The following is a 20,528-nucleotide window of genomic DNA, read 5'->3' as shown; positions in this document are numbered from 1 at the left end:
AGGTTATCAGCACATATCTATGTCAACAGTTCTTTCAGAAGAATTAAAGAATTTTTTAAAAAATCCTTTCCTTTTGCCACTGCTTAGATTTTGAATCTGACCTGCTCTCTGAAATGTCTTCCTCTCTTTATTGCAAAAGTCATTTTCACTTTGTTCCTTAGAACCTAGCTTCAAATTCACACCTCCTGGAACTATTTTGAGATTAACAATCTCTGTTGATTGCTACCTTCTGCATTCTTGTTTTCAATTTCAACTGTTACATTTGCTGTTCATTCAACAAAAGTGTAAAGCACTTATTATGGACAAAGCACTTTGGTAGTTTACTGAGAGAAATTCAAAGATAAATATGAAATGGACCCTGCCTTCAAGGAATTTTCTTCTAAACAGAAGAAAACAGCTGCAAAAAAAATACCAAAAATAAATTGTATGCACATGTATCAGATGAGTATACCATGCCATAAAATCAGATGAAGTCACTTCAAACTGGGTAAAGATTTCCTGCAGGAGATGGACTTTGACTCTAGCACTAGAGAATTGTATGAGCAAAAGTACAGAGATAGAAAGCAAATGAAATATGTCTGAAGGACGCAAGAAGTTGAGATGCAGTTATTGATTTTCAATTGTTTTTTCAAGTTGCTCCATGTGTCTAACTTTGGGTTCTCTGAAAAATACTAAACATATCAGAGGTAGGAGGGCATTTCCATTTTTTTATACCCTATCCCCATCAGTATTCTGTGCATAAGAGGCAAGTAATGCTTGGCAGGGTAGTCTGGTGTTGGTTGGCATTGGGGGTGTTTTTTTGTTTTGTTTTGTCTTCTGAGGACTGCACCATAGAACAAAAATCTCCTTTTAGTCCAAACTAGCATGGGCCCAGTTAGACAAGAGATAGAAGAAGGATAATTTGAATAACCAAATTGCAAAGCAACCTGTCTGTGGTGATTCCTGGAGTGTGACTGATTGATGTTGTGTCTCACTAGCTGGTGTGCTTACAGCTCAGTCTGCTACTGAGTATCAGGCTTCTACACTCTTCATGATTTTGTAAGAAGCCAATCTTTCTCTCTGGAAAAAGTTTGTGTAAAAGGGAGAGGGAACAAGGTATAGATGAATAGATACCACCTTCCCCCCCTCCCCAATCTGCATTACAGATATAAAAAAACAGGAATGTATGGATCATGGATTATTTGCTTCAAATAAAATTTCAAGGATCCTTTATTTCTTGGGTAGGGGTGGTTGCAGATATCAATTCATTTATATTTTTAACAGAGATAAGTGTATTGCTCTGGCTTTAAAATAATTTATCACCTGGTGGTGAGACCTCCTAATAAATCTTTCTGACTATAGCTTGCTTGCTACTCAGGTAACATAGCCGCCATTTTCCTAGGACTAATATTAAAAGATTTTCCAGTTTGGTAACACCTGCCAGAGCATAACCTTCAAAAAGACCCCAGGGTCACTTCCACTTTACAGTAAGGCATCTGTAAAAGGACTTTAGTGGAGGCATAGATATATATTAAAGAATTATCATAGATGGATCTTTAGAGATAGGGAAGAAGCATATTGCAGATCCATAGCCTACTATCATCAAAGCTATAGAGATGCAAGTATCAACCTACCTTTTTCTTATTTATGATTATCTAGCCTTTTAATTTCGTTGCTTTTAAATTTGTAAACACAAATTTTCTCACATCGTGCCCACCTTTTCCATCCTAAGAGCACAGATTGCTACTCCCTCTCTCCTTCTTCTTCTGCATTTGCACTGCCTTGGTGTGACCCACTGACTAAAAAGAGTGAGAGATGAAATGAAAGGGGGCAATGGTAGGAGGAAGTGGGTCATGAGTGTAGCCGAAATTTAGGAAGCCCTCAAGCAGGGTCAGTGCCCAGCCTCATTTCAACAGATCACAATGCATGCCTTCCTCCTGCACCTTCCATCCAACTGGGGCCCCAAGTTCTTTACCACGGCACTTGCCCACTAGAAGCCCGAGTAAAGTCTGGCCTTCCTCATCCCGCACTCTAGAACTAAGGAGCTTTTTTTGGTGGGGTGGGAGGGGGAGGGCGTGGAGACCGACAGGAGCCAGAAGGGAAGAGTCAGATGCCAGATAACTGTCTGGTGGCAGACCGTGAGCTGCATGCATGGCTGAGGACCTGGCCTCGTTCACCAAACACTTAGCTGGGCCAAGGCACTGCCCAAAAGGGGGACAGGAATGGAAAAGAAGGGTAAAGTTCCCAAAGAAAATCTAAGGACAGTCACTTTGGTTTTCATGGCCCAGGAGAAACACTCAGCCACGATGATTTTGCCCATTCTTGAGGCCATGAGCCACCTCCCACCTCCCACCGTGTCTGTGTGTATGTTTGTGCTTCTCCTAATGCAAACGAAGGATCTGTTTTACTATTTGAAGAATTAAAATAGCTCTCCCTCCCAGGTATCCAGGAACTCCAGGGGACAGTAGGAGCAGAGCCAACCCCAGCCTCTGAGGCAGCGAGCAAGTGGGGTCCAAGAGGGACTTTCTAGGAGGAAGAGGAGGGGGTGGTAATAATGGAGGAGAAGGAAGAGGCGACATTAGCTGTCAAGAAGGTACCCCCCCCCATTCTTCTCCGGTTCTCAATTTTCCCCCGCCCCTATTTTTGCTCTCCTCCTCTGCCCTTCTCTCTGGGAATCTCTTTGTATCTTGCCTTTGCGGGTCTCCATGCCATCCCGCATAGCCTCTGCTTTTTGGTTACGGGGATCTGCCGCGAAGCCCTGCCTGCCACCTCCTGCATTGCCACTCTGCATTTGGAAGGTGGAGAAGTGGGTTCGGGTCCCGAGAGAGGGGGAGGGGGTTCAGAGTGAATCTGGGAACCAACAAGGAAGACAGGGAGGGGAGGGGAACGAGAGATGTGTGTGCGCGCGTGCGTGCGTGTGTGTGCGCGCGCGCGTGTGTGTATGTCTAGGACAAGTCCAGCTGAAGAACTTGTCTCTTCAATCTCCACTATTCTTCCCCCTCATCCCACCCACCCCTGCCCCCTTTAACGTTTAAATCTCTCTCCCCCGTAGTCCCTTTATATCGCTACCCACCCATCTCACCGCCCACCCAGGTCACTGCCATTCTCACCCTGGCTAGTCCCACCGATGTACATACTTAAAGGCAAAATTGGTTAGAAATCCGGGCGAAAACGCAGTGGCTTTTTTAAATTGCCTCTCCCTTTTCTGTATTTTCCTGCTATAAATAACCCCGAAAAGTCGTCCCGGCGCGTCACATGGTGAGAAGCCAAGACCCCAAAGCTCCTATTTCTAAGGATATGAGGGAAAAGAAAAAGAAATATCCTGCTAGAAGGAGGGAGAAAGAAATCGATCTTCATCCCTTCTCCTAGAAACTATCATTTTTTCCCCTCTCTTCTTTTTGCATGAGAATTCTAGCCGGTTTCCCAGCGTCCGCCCTCCTCCCTTACCTCCTCCCCCTTTTCTACTCCCTTCTTTCCTCCCTCCCTCCTCTCTCCTCCGCCCTTATCCCACACCCTAGGTACCCCTCACTAGCCAGGTAGGGGATGCTGTTTACAGAAGAAAAAAAAAAGTTGAAACTCTCTTCCCGCCCTCCTGCAACACCCTCGCCCCCCTCCCTCCGCCCCCCGCTCTGTCAAGCCATATGTAGGCATTGCACCCCGTGGCTCACAGATTCCCCTGCCCTCTCTTTTCACTCTCCCCACAACAGTTCTGCCCTCCGTTCCTAATCCTGTTCTGCACATTAGAAAAAAAAAAAGAAAAAAGAAAGAAAGAAAGAGAAAGAAAAACCCACATCCTCATAGGCAAACTGAAAAACTGCCTTATCCCGTAACTCCCGAAACTCACCAGACGTTGTAGTTTATATTACCCTAATCCGAGGACAACAATCAAAATTTACTCTTGATGCTCCAGTGGTGTGACTTTTTTTTTTTTAAATATAATACATTTCCTTCTTCCCCTTTAATTCTTTTTTTTTTTTAACAAGGAAATTTGCTCTATCTCCAGCAGCCACCGCTGCTCCTTTGATGTTTTGGTACGCCGTGCGCATGCGCCTCACATTAGAATTACTGCACTGGCCAGAATAAGTTGGATCTCTTCTCTTCAGTGAAACCCTAAATCATATCAAAAGCTAAAGGGATGTGGAGAGTCCGGAAAAAGGGTTACTTTGGGATTTGGACATTCCTTTTAATAATAGCTGCGGTCTGTGCACAGAGGTAAGTGATCTTTCCTTTTTCCTCTTCACTTGGAATCACTGTCTATGCCAGTTAATAGGAATGTGTAGTGTGGATCTGCTCTTGAGAAACCTGTGCATGGTGGCTTATCTATTTCCTCTTATTGTCATTTTTTAGTGCCAATGACCCTAGCAATATGTCACTGGTTAAAGAGACGGTGGATAGACTGCTGAAAGGCTATGACATTCGTCTGAGGCCAGATTTTGGAGGTAATTCAGTTGTCTTGCAAATAAGATATCCCAAAGCTCTTTCTGCAGTTTTGCTTTTCTTCTTTCTCTCGCTCTCAATATCGCTATTTTGTTTTGTTATTGTTTTTGGTTGCTTGCTGTTCTCGGTGTCACTATATTTTCAGTTTGGTCTAAAGTTCCTTAATTTCCTTAGCACAGGACAGTCTTGCTGTGATCCTTGAATACTACTGAATTTTTGTAACTGGTCACTCCTGTTTTTTCCCCCTTATCCGATTTCATGTTCTGATATTTATTGGCATTATTAACATGTAAGTCTTATAAGTTTGATTTGTTTGGGTCCAAAGTATAAATATATCCTGGGATACAGTAAGCATTCTTGAGGGCAAGATGTGCTGACAAATGATTAGAAGATGGTATTTAACCCCCTGTGCCTGCCTACTTTTGAAGAGTTTTACTCGCCCATTTCTTTAGGCACTTATCATTCTCTTTTTGTCCTTACAGCCTGACTTACTCCTTTTTAGTGTCCCCCCAACCTTTCCTCCCAGTCTAGTGAGCAGCCCCTTCCCCCCAAAAAAACCCAAACCAAAACAAAAAACCTTCTGTAGCCATCATCTTGTAGCCTAAAGGAAAGGTGCAAACTCAGCATTGCTTCTGACTTGTATGGGACAGAAACAGTTAAAACATGCTTGGAGGGGGAGAGGGGAGAGAGAGAAAGAAAGAGGAGGAGGAAGAAGTGATGGTGATGGTGATATTCAAGGCAATATATAAACCAACCGGTTAAAACAGCTTGTATATGTGTGTATTCATATCCTGGTGGGACCACACGTGTAGACATATCTGGAACCTGTCACCCATTCCTAACACGTGTGTGCATGTTATATAAAGAATTCCTAGAGGGAAGCCCCCAAGGCTCAGGCAACTGAAGAATCTTCACTGTTGCAAATTAACATGGAGGACTCAGGAATAGAGATTTGGGGGTTGGGAAGGGAAAAGAGGGAGAGGATTGTGCCGAGACCATGGAGTGAAGAGACAACTTCCTAAGAATGAATTAAGTTCTTAGAGATCACAGTGCTTGCCATCTCCTTGGTTTTTCAGGTCCTCCTGTGGCTGTGGGCATGAATATAGACATAGCCAGCATAGATATGGTATCAGAAGTCAATATGGTGAGTATTTAGTTTTGTCTGTCTTCTTTCTCCCTCCGGAAGCCTCTGATGTTACTGATTATCTCGGGGTGGGGAAAGGGATGGGAGTGGGGTGCGCTGTGGGGGAAGCAAGGGGGAAGTCATATTTCTCCTTGGAACCCTCTGTGCAAAAGATGAAAACTCCTAGGTAAAAAAGTCAGCTCTCTTTCACCAAATCTCCCTCCCCCCCACCCTTCCTGGATGAAGCTTCTTTTAAAGCTACACCAGACGATTGTTATAAAGGAGAGTGAAAACACACACAAATTAAACGTATGCACAGCCACCCATACAAAACGCATATGTTGTTCTCCAGTGGCTTGACTACCTGGGGTTCAGGGGAAGATATTGTCAAAGTCTCTCTTGGCATTGGGGAGGGGGAGGGTGGCATTTAACAAAAATAAACCCCAAACCAAACCGTGCAGCAAACCTTTGAACTCCTCAGGATCCTGATGCTTTTAGGACACAGGAATGCTTCTTGGTACCATTTCCTCACACTTTGATTTCTTGTGATACCTGCTCTGCTACTTCCATACACACCCCACCCCCATAATCATCAAGCCTGAGTATCCTAGTGTCAGAGCCAAGCACTGAACTATATGCCTTCTCCATTTATTTCTGCATCATGACTCACCTCCGAAGCTTGTAGATTTATTGTCGTACTATTTAGTAGATACCCCTTCAGACATACAGGAAGCTCTACTGAAAGCCTTGGCAGTCTGGACCCAAGGAGCCCTGTTGGGGTTTTTTGCTTCATGCAAGAGTGCCCCCTGCTGTCCATGATGGAACACTGCTGCCATGTATTATAAATAACATTGTCCCAGATCTAAGATAGGGGGGAGAGGGATGGGAAGGTTTTATTTCCTCTTGTGGTTCCTCACTCTGGAAGGGCATAGGTATTTCAGCTATGGAAGCCACATTTAATTGCTGGATAGTTGAATTAGGCCCATTCCCAAAAGCCCACCCAGCAACTTAGTTTTATGACATGGTAGGATTTAGTGGGCAGAATAGAGGTGGCTGAAACTGTGTATGATCATTGTTTCCAAATTGGTTTAACCACATAAATAGCATGAAGGCTTGGGTTGCTTAGATAATTATTTTAATAACATTGACCAATTGAGTCAAATGCTTCGACATCAGAGAGTCTTCCACCCTTAGGAAAATAACAGCAAAAATAGCTGGCATTTACATAGAATTTTATGGTTTGCAAAGTATTTTATCACGTACTGTATAATTTAAAAGACCTATGTCCTTGTGAACTCAAAATACCGTAAATCACCTCTTCCCCAAGCAAGAAAGCATGCATGCAAACAGAAAACTGGGGGGCAGGAGGGGAAACAAGAAACAGCCAGAATTTATCTTACATACTGTAATACAATTATAAGTTATACTGATAAGCAAAGTGCCTTCTGATTCATGGAGGGAAAATGAAATGGACATTGCAGTTGTTAAGATATGTAGTTAATTGTACATTAATTCTATTAAGATTGGTAATCCTTACATACCAACTCTCAACTAAACAGACCATTTGCTTAAACAGAATATCAAGTTCCTCAGACATTCTGGAGTTTGCTGAATGTGGGCAGAAAAGTCGCATTTCCTTAGGGAGCTGAATTTATTTCCTATGGGAATTCTTTATTTAAAAAAATTCTACTTTAGATTTCACTGCACAAATCAAATTTTTTCTAGTGTGGGTGTTCCCTCAGGCTGAACAACTTTAAGTCATAAACTATTAGGTGATCAGGATTACTCAGAGTGGAGTGAAATGAGAAAGAAGTGTGTTTAATGTGTGTCTCTATGTGTATGTATATGTGTATAGGACATGTATATATACACACATATATATGCACACACAGAGACATGTGGCTAAAACCACAGTAGTATTTTGTAACTTCTTAAAGTTTAAGGTTTCTTTTTCAATTTTGCCTGCCTCTTACAACAACTTAGAAAAACCCTGATAAATCTTTGAATGATTTTATCATGGAACTAAAATGTAAGACTACAAAGGACCATCAGTAAACTAAATTGAAGCAACAATAAGGGAGTATAACAGAACCTCGATGAAAAATACACTGACTTTAATTTAGCATATAGAGTATCCAAATGTTTAGTTTTAATTTATTTCACTTCACTTTATATTCATGTACCTGGTGAATATGTGGTGGCCACAATACAGAGATATTCTAGTCAAAATTTACAATCAGCTAAGGTGAGGTGTCATTTCTTGACCTATTTACTGTGGCTGAAAAATCATGGGGTTTTAATGGTGTGAGAATAAATAATCAGCTTGTAAATGGGACAATATTTATTATTTTAAAAAAGTGTTAGGCTTGTGATTTTTCTTGTTCTGAGGTTTACATTAGACTACTGTCAAGTAGAAATTAAAATTTAATTTTGGTTGGTAAATTTTGTGGCTAAAAATTGAGCACTTTAGGTTGTTGTTGTTTAGCTGTGTCTGACTCTTTGTGACCCCATTTGGGGTTTTCTTGGCAAAGATATTGGAGTAGTTTGTCATATCCTTCTCCAGCTCATTTTACAGATGTGGAAACTGAGGCAAACAGGGCCAAGTGACTTGCACAAGGTTATATAGCTATGAGATGTCTGAGGCCAGATTTGAACTCAGGAAGGTGACTTTTCCTGACTTTAGGCCTAGCCCTTTGTCCATTAGCTGACCAACTTTGGAATATTTCTTAATTACAAAACAATAAAGTAATAATTACTCCCATCCTGCTCTGATAAGAGGAGCCTTCGGAATGACAAATTATTTTTCTTGAATTGGGAAAATATCCGTGGAATTCTTTTTTGAATCTAAAATGTTCTGCATCACATTATTTGATTAATTTCTCAAAGAATGGCACATTAGTTCTTCAAGAAAGATCTCCCAAATAGAGTTGGGATATGTTGTCCTTTCAAGGCTGTAACTTTCGGTTACTGTACCTGTCTCCTTGTGTACCATCTTAAATGTCAGCAATTGAAAATCATGAACATAAAATAATTTTAATTTTCCTTGAATCATCTGTTTGAAAAAAAAAGAAGTTATTGTCATAAAATGTGGAAGAAAGGGCCCTGGATTAGGATATTAGAAATCTGGCTTCTACATCTGGACTTACCTATAGCTCATCCTATCTAACTTCGGGCAAGTCAGGTTTCCCATCTGGCCCTCAATTTCCTCATCTACAACGTTGGATAAAACCCCCTCAATCCCTCCTCAGATTAAACATTCTATGGTTCTAAAGTGGTGGGTCTCCATTGACTAGCAATTATCTTTGGTTTTAGTACTACAGAAATCCCTGTATTCCCTGGAAACTATGAGTAAACTTAACAGAAGGGGCCAAATTTTTAAATGGCCGACAATTAAAGGTGCTCACTTTGGAAGGTGCTTATGCTTTTAGTGTGCTTATGCTTTTAGTGTCTTAGCCAAGTGGCAGCCTAATTGAGGATTTTTTGAAGAATGTTGTGCTAATCTCAATATATTCCTGTGTGAACACTTGGCTTCGAAGTAAGACAATTTTTTAGATAGCTTGGTTAAATTAGCAGTGTTTATTTTGTTGGACTCTTTTGAGGAAAAGTTCATTTTACACACCACAATTGGCTGGAAGGATTAGGGACAGAAATGACATCTGTCTTGCATCTTTGAGTGATTTAAAGTTGATTCTTCACTATCCTGAAACAAACAACAACAAAACTGCCAAACCAAAATGAAACCAGTTTTCATTTTTAAGGAAAGATTTCTAATAAAGAGAAAAATAAATGACCATTTTTACTGAACTGAAAGAAAAGAAAAAAAAATAATCCGCTTCACTTCTGGGAAAAGTAAGAGAAGCCATTTGGTTTTATGCTGTATGATAATGTTAAAGAGAATCTCTAAGGTTGTTCATAAGGGATGAATATGGCTGTGTGAACAATGAATTTTAATATATACAATTTAAAGGAGGTTGGATTGACGTACTTAGCAAGGTCAGCCAGAATCAAGAGGGGAGATGGCAGAGTTTCAGTGTAGATATTGTACATACGCATTTTCATGCCCTCCTTCAAGAGCGTACTTCTAAGAGAGGCTGTACTGGGACCATTCGCACTCTAAAGAGAATTATCAGATAGAACGTTTCATTCTTGAGAAAAGAAAATTGCACAAGGGTTTATTAGACACTTCCTGATGTTGGTAAACACTTGTATAGTCAGTCCTATCTTGTTTTTGTTATATAATCTATCTATAGTATATTTTACAATGAGTCAGAGGGACAGAGAAAGCCAACCCTCTGCCATCATCATTATCATTTTTGCCATTTGTAGTAGTAGTTAGTAGAAGTAGTAGAAGTAGTAGTAGTGGTAGTAGTGGTAGTAGTGGTAGTAGTAGTAGTAGGTAGTAGTAGTAGGTAGTAGAAGTAGTTAGTAGAAGTAGTAGTAGTAAGTAGAAGTAGTAGTAGTGGTAGTAGTAGTAGTAGTAGGTAGTAGAAGTAGTTAGTAGAAGTAGTAGTAGTAGTTAGTAGAAGTAGTAGTAGTAATAGTAATAGTAGTGGTGGTAGTTGTAGTAGTAATTAGTAGAAGTAGTAGTGGCAGTAGTGGTAGTAGTCATATTAGTAGTAGTCATAGTAGTAGTAGTAATAGTAATAGAAGTAGCAGTAGTAGTAATAGTAGTAGTAGTCATAGTAGTACTAGTAATGGTAGTGGTAGTAGTAGTAGTAGTAGTAGTAGTAGTAGTAGTAGTATTCTGAGCAAAGGTCTGAAGTTTCATAGAATTTCAGATTGGGAAGAGTTCAAAGTCCAACTAGTCCAACCCATACATGAACAAAAATCCTTTCTACAACTTTCCCAATAAGTAGCCATCCAACTTTGCATTGAAGAGTTTAGGTAATTGGAATTAGTGAAGTTTTGGGCACAGTGGGTAGAGTGTTAGGTCTGGAACTTGGAAAGCCTCAATTCAGTCTTTCCTTAGACACTTACTAGCTGTGTGAACTGGGGCAAGTCATTTAGCCTCCGTCTTCCTCAGTTTCCTCATCTGTATAATGGGTTTAGTAACAGTACCTACCTCCTAGGGTTTTTGTGAGTAATAAATGAGGAAATATTTGTAAAACACTTTACAGACTTTAAGTACTATGTAAATGCTGGGTATTTATTACTGTTATTGTTAATATTGTTATTAATTATCCCCTCCAATTTGCTCAGGTTTGTTTGAAATGCAAATCAGATTAAAGGGGAGATGATAAAGTTTCAAAAGATGTAACAAAGCTACAAAAGTAGAGAAAGGTAACTGGGGCTTTATGTTAGGATGCTGAATTTTAGAGGCTGCTTGCTGATAGCAAGTAAGTAGAAATAAATGCATTTAGCACCAAGTTGACATGACTGTTTAGTTAAAATAGAAAATTCCTTGGTGGTACCTTTCCTCTTGTACCCAGGTGATCTCAGCTCTGGCCTGAATCCTTTCTGTTCCCTCCCCACCTCATCAGCACCCTCATCTGTCCCTGGGTCTTTGCCCACTAAGGGCCTTCAGCATTCCAAAATCTTTGTTTCCCTCCAACAGGGCAAGTTTTGTTGTAAATAATACATAAGAATGCAAACAGTAATTTCACTTCTTTTTCTCCTGCTAGAAGAGATGCTTAAAATTAATCTTAGAATTCTTAATAACAGTATTAGACATGTCAGAAATCTAAGCTACCACCAAATAGCTTGGTTAAATTAGCAGTATTTGTTTTGTTGGACTCCTTTGAGGAAAAGTTCATTTACCCACCACAATTGGCTAGAAGGATTAGGGACAGAATTGACATCTGTCTTGCATCTTTGAGTTATTTAAAGGTGATTCTTCACCATACATAAAATATATACATACAATAAACACTAGCATCATTATAGAGGAGTCTGGAAGAGTTTTATTTCATAATACCTTATTTCCAATATCAAGATACATCAAAATAAAAAATAATCATCCCTGTGGGTACTTCTCTTTCACTTTTGTAACATCTTTCGTCTTTTGAATTGCCATAACTGAAAAGTTCATTGCTTGGTGGTCAACTTCTTCCCTTATCATCTTTGCTGGCCAAACTCCTTTTATTAACAATCTAATTTAAGTGTTACTTCCTGTTGAATGAAACATCCTCTGAAATGTTTTCCTAATCTGATTTCCTATCAATCTTTATCCTTCTTGTTCTCTTACATTATATAACACTATTATCAATGCTTCTCTCCAATATATTCTCCTTTCTCTCTCTTTTTGTGATGATTCTCTTTCTTTTTTCATCACCTACCTTTCTGTTCACTCCTCAGTCTCCTTCAGTGCATCATCATCCATATACCAGCCCCCTTCTGTGGATGAAACTGAAGACTCTATTTTGAGCTTCTTTCTCTTCTCTTTGTCTCAGTACTCTCACAATGATACCATCAACCTCCGTAGGTTTAATTATCATTTCTATGCAGATAACTCTTAGATCTGCATATTTAGCTATAATCTCTTTTTTGAACTCTAGGTCCACCTCACCAATATTGGACAATTCCTTTTGGATTTCCTACAGGCATCTAAAGATAACTTTCTTCCCCACCTAGAACATACTCCTCTTCCAGATTCCACCATTTCTTTGAATGGCACCACCATCCTTCTGATACTTAGATTGTAACCTCAGTATTAGCCTTAGCTGCTCTCTCATTCACTTCCACATATCCAATTGGTTGCCAGGTTTTGTCCATTCTTTCTTTCCATGTGTTGCATTCAATGCCCTTGTCTCTATTCATTTGCCACTACCCAGTAGTTCAGACCATCATAAGTGCCTTCCCTTTACTCCATATGCCACTCAAACTACCAAAGTAATTTTCCTAAAGCACAAGTATGACATATTACTCTTCTGTTCAGTAAAGTCCATTGTCTTCTTATTACCGGTAGTCTCAATCTCTGACATTTAAAATCCTTTGTTACCTGTCTTTCATTTAAAATCCTTCCACTTTACCTTTTTAGTCTTAATATCAATTACTGCCCTTTACATGCACATTATACAATCAAACCATACTGGCGTTCCATCATGCTAGTCCTCACATACTCCATCTCTTATCTCTGCGCTTTTGCTTAGTCTGTCCATTCCTGGAATACACTTCTTCCTTGCATTTGCCCTGTCCGAATTTCTGATTTCTTTCAAAGCTCAGCTCAGAAACAACCTTCTATATAAAGCCCTTCATCCTATGATTCTGTGAATTTCAATTATCCATATGTTCTTTGGACATACATACATACCCACTCATATGTATATATATAAAATTTCATTCAAAGATGGGAGCAAAGATAAAGAAGCCCTGTCAAACAAACCCCAAATACTCATGTTGGTGCTTTGTATACATCCCTGAAGCCTCCACTTGGCCATTCTAGCCTGTGCATCTATACACATTCACTTGTACATATTTACGTCAGCAGCTCTTTACTTCTGCTCAAGCTCTACCTTCTCTATAAAACCTTCCTTAATTTTCCATTCAACAGTGATATAGCTCACTTTCATCTGAATTCCTGTAGAACGTATCATCCCAAACTCTAGTTTGACACATCACATGATATAGTGGAAATGTGCTGTATCTGGAATCATGTAACTTGGGTTTGACTTATCTCTACTATTTACTATCGTGTGACTTTGAGGCAACTCTAGGTCACAGTTTCTTCACTTGTACATCGAAAGGGTGGACTAAATGACTTTTGATGTTCCTTTGAATCCTAAATCCCTTGTCTTATGATTTTGTATCATTCATATTCTGATTTGAGTTGTTAGATTTTATTTTTAGCCATATGTCTTCAATCTCCAGAGATAATAAAATCCTTGAGATGGAAGGGAAGTGGCTTATACTTCTTTGTATTCTTCCATATCACTGTGTGGGATGACAACCACCAGAATCAAAAGTTTGGAGTCTGAGTCGGAGATCAGAAAAATTCTTTATTCTTTCTCATGAGAAAGGACACAGCCCCCATTGCTCAAGTAGCAACAGCCAGGGAGTACAAAATGTGGAGGCTTGCGGGCTTCTTTTGTCCTAATCCTAATCCCACCTCTAACTCCTGTCCTACCTCACCATTGGCTGGTGAGGTAAGCTCACAGTCTTGTTACTAATGTCTAACTAATGGGCACAAAATAGTTTCTATCTTTCATTACCATAATTATTCATAACTAATCTGTACCCTATCAGAGAACAGTGGTTTTGCAAAAACCTCATTATGCATTTCCTGTTACCAAATTTGGGTGGGAGTAACCAATCAGAGGAGGATTATTGAGGTTCAGTTTTGGTTTCCTTTCATCATTTCCAGGAAATCATGTGTTTCTCAGGCAATGAAACTGAGACCTAACTAGTTGGCAAATGTAGCAGAGAGAGATAAGAATGTAACATTGTATTAGTGAGGGAACTTCACAGTGAACCATCTCTCATATCACCAACACCTTGTACATGGTGGGGACTTTAATAAAAATCGCTTTTAGTTGATCAGTAACTGAATGTTAGAGTCAAGTTGCACAAAGAACTTGCTTGTTTTAATATATCTGTGTGCCAAAGATGATGGATATGTATAGATTCTGATTGACTTCAGTCATGGACAATTATTCTTTTCTTAGTTCCCTCATGGGTTTCTTTGCTGGCCAAGTTACTCCTACTATTCTGCTCAGGCTTCTTGGTCCTTTTTGCTCTTGGATTTTTTCTCTTTTTCCTTTACCCTTATCAAGCTTTATTTGATTTTGGGGGCAAATGGAGATTTTTAATTACGTTAATTCATTTTTGCTTATGTGGTTTTCTTCTCAGATTACAAAATTACAACAATTTTAAAAGTTGCAGGATAGTAAAGGAGCTATAAAGACCACTTGGAAAAGAGTTTTGATCAGAGAGATTTTTTTGACCTCCCTCTAAAGTTCTTTATTGCTTGTAGGATAAGTGGTAAAAAAAATCGCTCAACTTGGTATATAAAACCCTTCTTTTTCTAGCTTATTTAATATTAGAGTAGGGGAAGAGGAAGAGAAGAGAGGGAAAGGAGAGACAGAGAGACCAAGACAAATGGGATGAGGGGGAGGGGGGAGAGAGAGAGAGAGAGAGAGAGAGAGAGAGAGAGAGAGAGAGAGAGAGAGAGAGAGAGAATTTAAGTGATTTGGGCAATTCATTTTGCCCCATTTAATAAGAATATATCCTATAATATATGAATCTGCTTTTCCCTCCATTGTTCTCAGTTTCATGTGCCTTTCATAGTGTCAGCGTGTCTATTACTTAATGTGATCCTTTCAGAGTCTATTCATTCTACGTGGGATGGTAGACTTAATGAGAGGGACAACTTTATTTAGCATTGGTTAACTAGAATGTTCTTGCTGTATTTCCTGTTTTGTGTCTTCTTTTGCCTCATGGTGAAGCAGGAAAAAGAAAAGTTATGGGTTGAAATGATCATCCTCTAGCAAGATCACATCTATGGATAAAGTCCTTTGTAGCATATTATCTAATTTATCTTCATTTTTTTTAGTGTCTGTACCTTTGCTTATTTTTATTTTCATATATTTGAGTGGAAGTTCTTGTTTTCTATCTCTTTCATGATCAGTAGCTTAGGTGGATACTATGAAAAATAAATTTTACATCTTTTGCAATATTAACCATATAGCATACATATTTTTTTAAAGAGACCCTACCCATTTTTGAACTACAATTGTAGGCACCATGGATGACACAAAGAAACATAACAGCCTGATCCTACCCTTGATTGCCTTGCTATCTAGTTCCAGAGACAAAAAAAGAAAATACATATATAGTATATTTGTATCATGTATATGCACATATGTATGTATATATACACATATCTGTATGTGTGTGTATGTGTGTGTGTGTGTGTGTGTGTGTGTATACACACACAAAGAGAGAGAGAGAGAGATAATAGCTAGTTAAATAAAAGGTAATATAAGAAGTAATGTAAGGTACAGACAAATGTAATAGTTTAGATGAAAGAAACCTTAATGTGAATTAAGGGCAGTCAGAAAAAGTTTCATGGAGAAAATAAGGGCTTGAATCATGGGTAGAATCTGGAGTAAGAAAAATCATATCAGGCAGTTGATGTAGCATGAGCAGAGAGTTGAAAGGAGGAAAATGCAAGATATGTTTGGAGAAAAGTGAGAACACCATGGTCAGAGCAAAAATTTTTGTTGTGGAAGATAGAGATAAGGACTAGACCTGTGATTTTTTGATATAGACAGCTCCAAGATGAGGAAGTTCCTTTAACAAGGCAGATCAATATCTTCTCTGCAAAAGTATTTTCTCAGAGAGCTGCCTAGAACACTGACAAATCAAAAGTGGCCTCCCTAGGTACTCATGGTTACTATGAGACAAAGATGGATCTTGAGCTCAAGTCTTCCTGGCTTTAAACCATAGGAAAAATTTAGTGAGAAATTAGTTTGTGAAAGGTTTTGAATGCCCCGCCAAGGAATTCAGACTGTATCCTGTAGCTGCTAGGGACCTATTGAAGGCTGAGAATCATGTAAAAAGCACTGATTTACGTGGATTGTACATAGTAGAACGGGACATCATAGTCAGGGAACAGCCCATTTAGGAGGCTGTTACAGTATTACAGTAATGAAACAATAAGGCTGCATGATAGGACATGTCAGCCTATTTGTCTTTTATTATTAGAATAAAAAAGAGAAGACATTAATTCCATTTATATAGCCACAATTTATCAGTAATGGGCCCTATGTACAGCACTGCACTGCATGCTGTGAAATCTACGAAGGAAGTAGAATACGTATTTGTCCCTTGGCCAGCTTATAAACTGACAATGTATATTTAAGTTCCTAGTCTTTAAACTACCTAATTGTATAGATGAGGAAACTGAGGCCCTGAGGAGTAAATGAGTTTCCCAAAGTCACATAGCTAAAGTATTTCCTAGGTAGGATATGAACACAAGCGTTCTGACTCCACAGCCAATATTCTTATAAGATATACAGAATATATACAAAATCAATACAATATAGGATGCCCCAAGAGTCTGAGTAGAGTTTTAAACTATTAAACATTTGATAGCTTAAAACTTCACTAATATTACTTAATCTATCAAAATTTAAAACTGCATGAAAACTTCTGGGATACCATGTAATTTTTTAGACAGGGAGGGACACTAGCAGCTAGGGGCATCAGGGATAGCTTCTTTGAGAAGGGCTCCCTTGAACAGAGTACTGGAGGAAAGAAGAGATTCTAAAAGGTGAAGGTGAGATAAGAGTGCATCCTACTTATGGGAGAACACAGTGCAAAGATGAATAGATAGGACATGTGTGAGGAATAGCTAAGATAATGGATTGGCTGTACAGTAGAATGTGTGAAAGCATAATAAGATTGGAAATACAAGTTGGGACTAGCTTGTGGAGAAAATGATCTTTTGAAAGCTAAACAGAAGAGCAATGGGGAGCCAACTGTTTTATTGAATAGAGGAGTGCCGTGCTCAAGTCTTCATTTTAGGAAAATAATTCATCAGCTATAGATTGGGGTAGGGAGAGACTTAAAGCAGGGAGAACAATTAGGGGATTATGGCGATAGTCTAGATGACAGTTAGTATAAGAGATGTTATGGAAGGAGAACGAAGAAAATGACAACTGGTTGGATATAGGTGTGAGGGAAAGTAAGGAATTGAGGATAGGGCTGAGTGCTGATAGTGTGAACTTGATTTGGGAGGATGGTGGTACCTCTACAAAAATAAAGTTCAAAAAGGAGTATATTTAGGAGGGAGATTCGTTCTGTTTCTGACATTTTGAATTTAAGATACATATAGGAATCTAATTTAAAATATTCAGTAGTATTTGGAGATGCATGACTGGAGCTCAGGAGAGAGACTAGGACTAAATATATATATATATATATATATATATATATATATATATATATATATATATATATATTTGGTGGCCTTCTATCTAGAAACAATAAACCTATGACAGCTAAGAAGATCAGGATTTCAGAGAATATAGACAGAAAAGAAGAAAACCGTGGACATAGCCTTGGGATGTTAGGAATTATGATACAGATGATGGCTCAAGCAAAGGAGACCTAGAATGAGTTATCAAACAGGAGGAACACTGAGGGACAGCCTTGTTGTAAAGACATGAAATTTTCTCTCTTAGGAGAGAGCAGGAGAAGAGGGTCATCCTCATTATCAAATGCAACAGAGAAACTTCAAGAAGGATGAAGTTTGAGAAAAAGACCATTAGATTTTAAAATTAAAAGTTTATTGATAACTTTGAAAATAGGTGTTTCGGTTGATATATGAGCTTAGAAACCAGATTCTGAGGCACTGAGCTATAAGTGAGAAAAGTTGAATTAGAGGCAGTGGGTATATACAGCTTATTCGAGTATTTGACTGTGAGATATCAAAGAATAGCATGAAAGGAGTAGAGTCTAAAGAGGATGTTTCCCTCCAGCATGAGGGAAATGGGCATTTGTTGGTAGTGGGATATAACCAGTATATAAGAAAAGGACAAAGATCAGAGAGAGGAAGGGATGTTTTGGTGACAATCTAAGAAACAAATAAACAGCAAGAACAAATACACACCCATAGCAATATGGCTCTTATATATGGTTGGACTTGCTTAAAATTTTGAAGACTCATTTGACATAGAAATTCTTGGTTTGAGAGTGGCATGACTAGTTGTTTTTGGCATATGATATTAGAATTAAAAATTTAGAACACGAAAAGTATCTAATAGACCTTGTACACGTATTTGTTTAAAGAACAAATGTGTTCTTTACCATGGCTTAATTATGGTCTGTAGTTGTTCACTTCTTGTTCTGAATGCATGAGTTATCTTCATCCTTAGGCCAAATGGGAATATATTAGAACTTTACCCAAGCATTTGAGTTTCCTAGTTCTCAAGTTCCATTGAATTCTATGTAATTTCCAGAAGTGTAGAAAATGCAGAATATAATATGTAAAATTAATTCAGCATGATATTGATCACACATAGCCTTGGCCTCTGCCTCAGGTTCCTGCCTACAGTATGAAAGGCTAACAATGCTCAGGCATGATACTTTGGTCAAGAATTTAGTTTTTCTGTGTTCATTTTGCATGGATGGATCTGCTTAGGAGACTGCTTTACAGAGATAAGTTGTGTGAATGGATAAATTAATTCAAGTATTTATTGAGAGGCCACAGGATATGGAATAGGATGTGCTCAAGGCAACATTGTGAAATAGACAATAAATGTGTGTAGAATTCTGAGAATGTATCTCCTTATCCCTTCCCTTCCTGGGACTCTTCATTGGACAAATTGTAAAATTCAAAGCATGTTAGTTCTTTGTACTGCTTTTCTCCTTCTATCAAAATCCTTTTCTATTTGCTAGAAATTATAAGAATGACAAACTATACAAGAATGAAATACTTTCAGGTTTTTTGAACAAAGGACTTAGGTCAATTAAAGACTATTTGGTAAATAACTTTATTTGCATGGAATACATTTTATATACATATACATATATACATGTATATGTATGTGCATATATATGTACACTTCCACATAGATATGTATGTGTATATATACATATACACACATGCATATACACATATTTACACATACATACAGAGAGAGAAAGAGAGACAGATTGTGTGGATCAAATTCTCTGAGCCATAATGAACTTATATAATTTTCTATTCTGATAAACACTTAAGTTGTAAAGTTTTATCCCAAAATCAAATTTTTTTTGTATATGTTTAAGGTACTGTAATTCAGACATAATTTGAAAAAAAAGTTCAGATAATGACTTATCTACTAACTTAAGAAATATAAATGCTTTTATATGTGTACAACATTGGAAACTATATAAAATGTTAAGCATAAGAAAGAAATAGGTTTCTATGATTGTTATATTCATATTTCTATTGAATAGATTGGTCTTATATTTATTATATTGACACTTAATAGTGTTCTTTTAGTTGAGTCTGTTAAATTATAAATTCTTTTCTTCTACCCTTTACAATTATCCATAACTGTCCACTCTGGCATAAGACTTGACGGAAAAGAGGTCTTAACTTAGAGTAAATTTTTGTCAATTAAACAAAAACAACTTACTCAAACAGTTCCATTATCAAGAAGTGATTGCTCATTTCTATGATCTTTATTTAAGAAAGTAGATATTCTAGAAGGAAAACAACAGTAGATCAAATGGTAGGTCTGGAATCAGAGACACCAGGCTTCAAATTCTGTTTCTGACGTGTGCTGTCAATTTCATACTATGGCCAAGTCCTTTAGCTTCTCTGACTGTTGGTTTCTTTATCTATAAAACAGAGTTAGTAATACCTGTACTACTTTATCTCACAAAATTGTGAATCTCAAAGGAAATAATGTGTAAAGTACTTTAGAGACTTTAAAGTATTCATAACTGTTTTACAATAATTAATAGTAATAAAAGGTATCTTCCAACTCTAATAGTATGAATCTATGAGTTCAAAGGACTGAGAAGGATTTGGAGTTTTGAGCTGTCCCAATCCTGTCATCCTTGCAGTGAAAATTTCTATTTGCCTTTGCAGAGAGTACAAATTTCCATGGGCACTAATAAAAGATAATTCCCTATAGTTTACCATTCTCCATAAAAAACCAATATTAGTTATAGAATGGCAAGAAGACATAATGGATACTCAAAGGTAACTGTTATAATCCATGAATACAGTGATACTAGCTTTCTCTCACGAGAAACAGGTATATGGAAAGAACAGTTGCATTATGTGGTTTATTGTGTCTGTGATTTAAATGACATAAGCTATAGGTTTTTAAATGATGAAGCAATTTGTTCATATGGAGGACTATCAGCTATCAAAGCAGTAATAGTTGGCTCTCTCTTTATTATGTACAATGACCATTTCTCTATAGGAATGTCAGTTTTCATAGCTTGTGCCAGTTTTTGTTGCAGCTGTAAAGTGTTTTATCGTTGCATGGAATCTTTTATGGTACCTTGAAAAGGGTGTATTATCTACTTAGGAAGCAAAGAAATTGTTGAG

The 20,528-nt window shown here is 38.1% G+C and overlaps 1 protein-coding gene across 2 annotated transcripts in view; it reads left to right on the top strand.

The window, feature by feature from the left end:
* The first annotated feature begins 4,055 nt into the window (after positions 1 to 4,055).
* The window catches only part of GABRB2 (gamma-aminobutyric acid type A receptor subunit beta2), a 260,450-nt gene continuing 243,977 nt past the window's right edge, over positions 4,056 to 20,528 (top strand). Inside the window, exons 1-3 of one of the 2 annotated variants that reach the window (XM_036750858.1) lie at positions 4,056 to 4,191; positions 4,327 to 4,418; positions 5,493 to 5,560. In XM_036750858.1, coding sequence (XP_036606753.1) covers positions 4,115 to 4,191; positions 4,327 to 4,418; positions 5,493 to 5,560 — 237 coding nt within the window. In that variant the 5' untranslated portion in view covers positions 4,056 to 4,114. The remainder of the gene's footprint in view (positions 4,192 to 4,326; positions 4,419 to 5,492; positions 5,561 to 20,528) is intronic. The other variant, XM_036750859.1, reaches the window with a different exon arrangement.

This window comes from Trichosurus vulpecula, chromosome 3, assembly GCF_011100635.1.
Source record: "Trichosurus vulpecula isolate mTriVul1 chromosome 3, mTriVul1.pri, whole genome shotgun sequence".
NCBI classification, from domain to species: Eukaryota; Metazoa; Chordata; class Mammalia; order Diprotodontia; family Phalangeridae; genus Trichosurus; species Trichosurus vulpecula.
The sequence above is the reverse complement of the archived record's forward strand: the minus strand, read 5'-3'. Positions and strand labels throughout refer to the sequence as shown.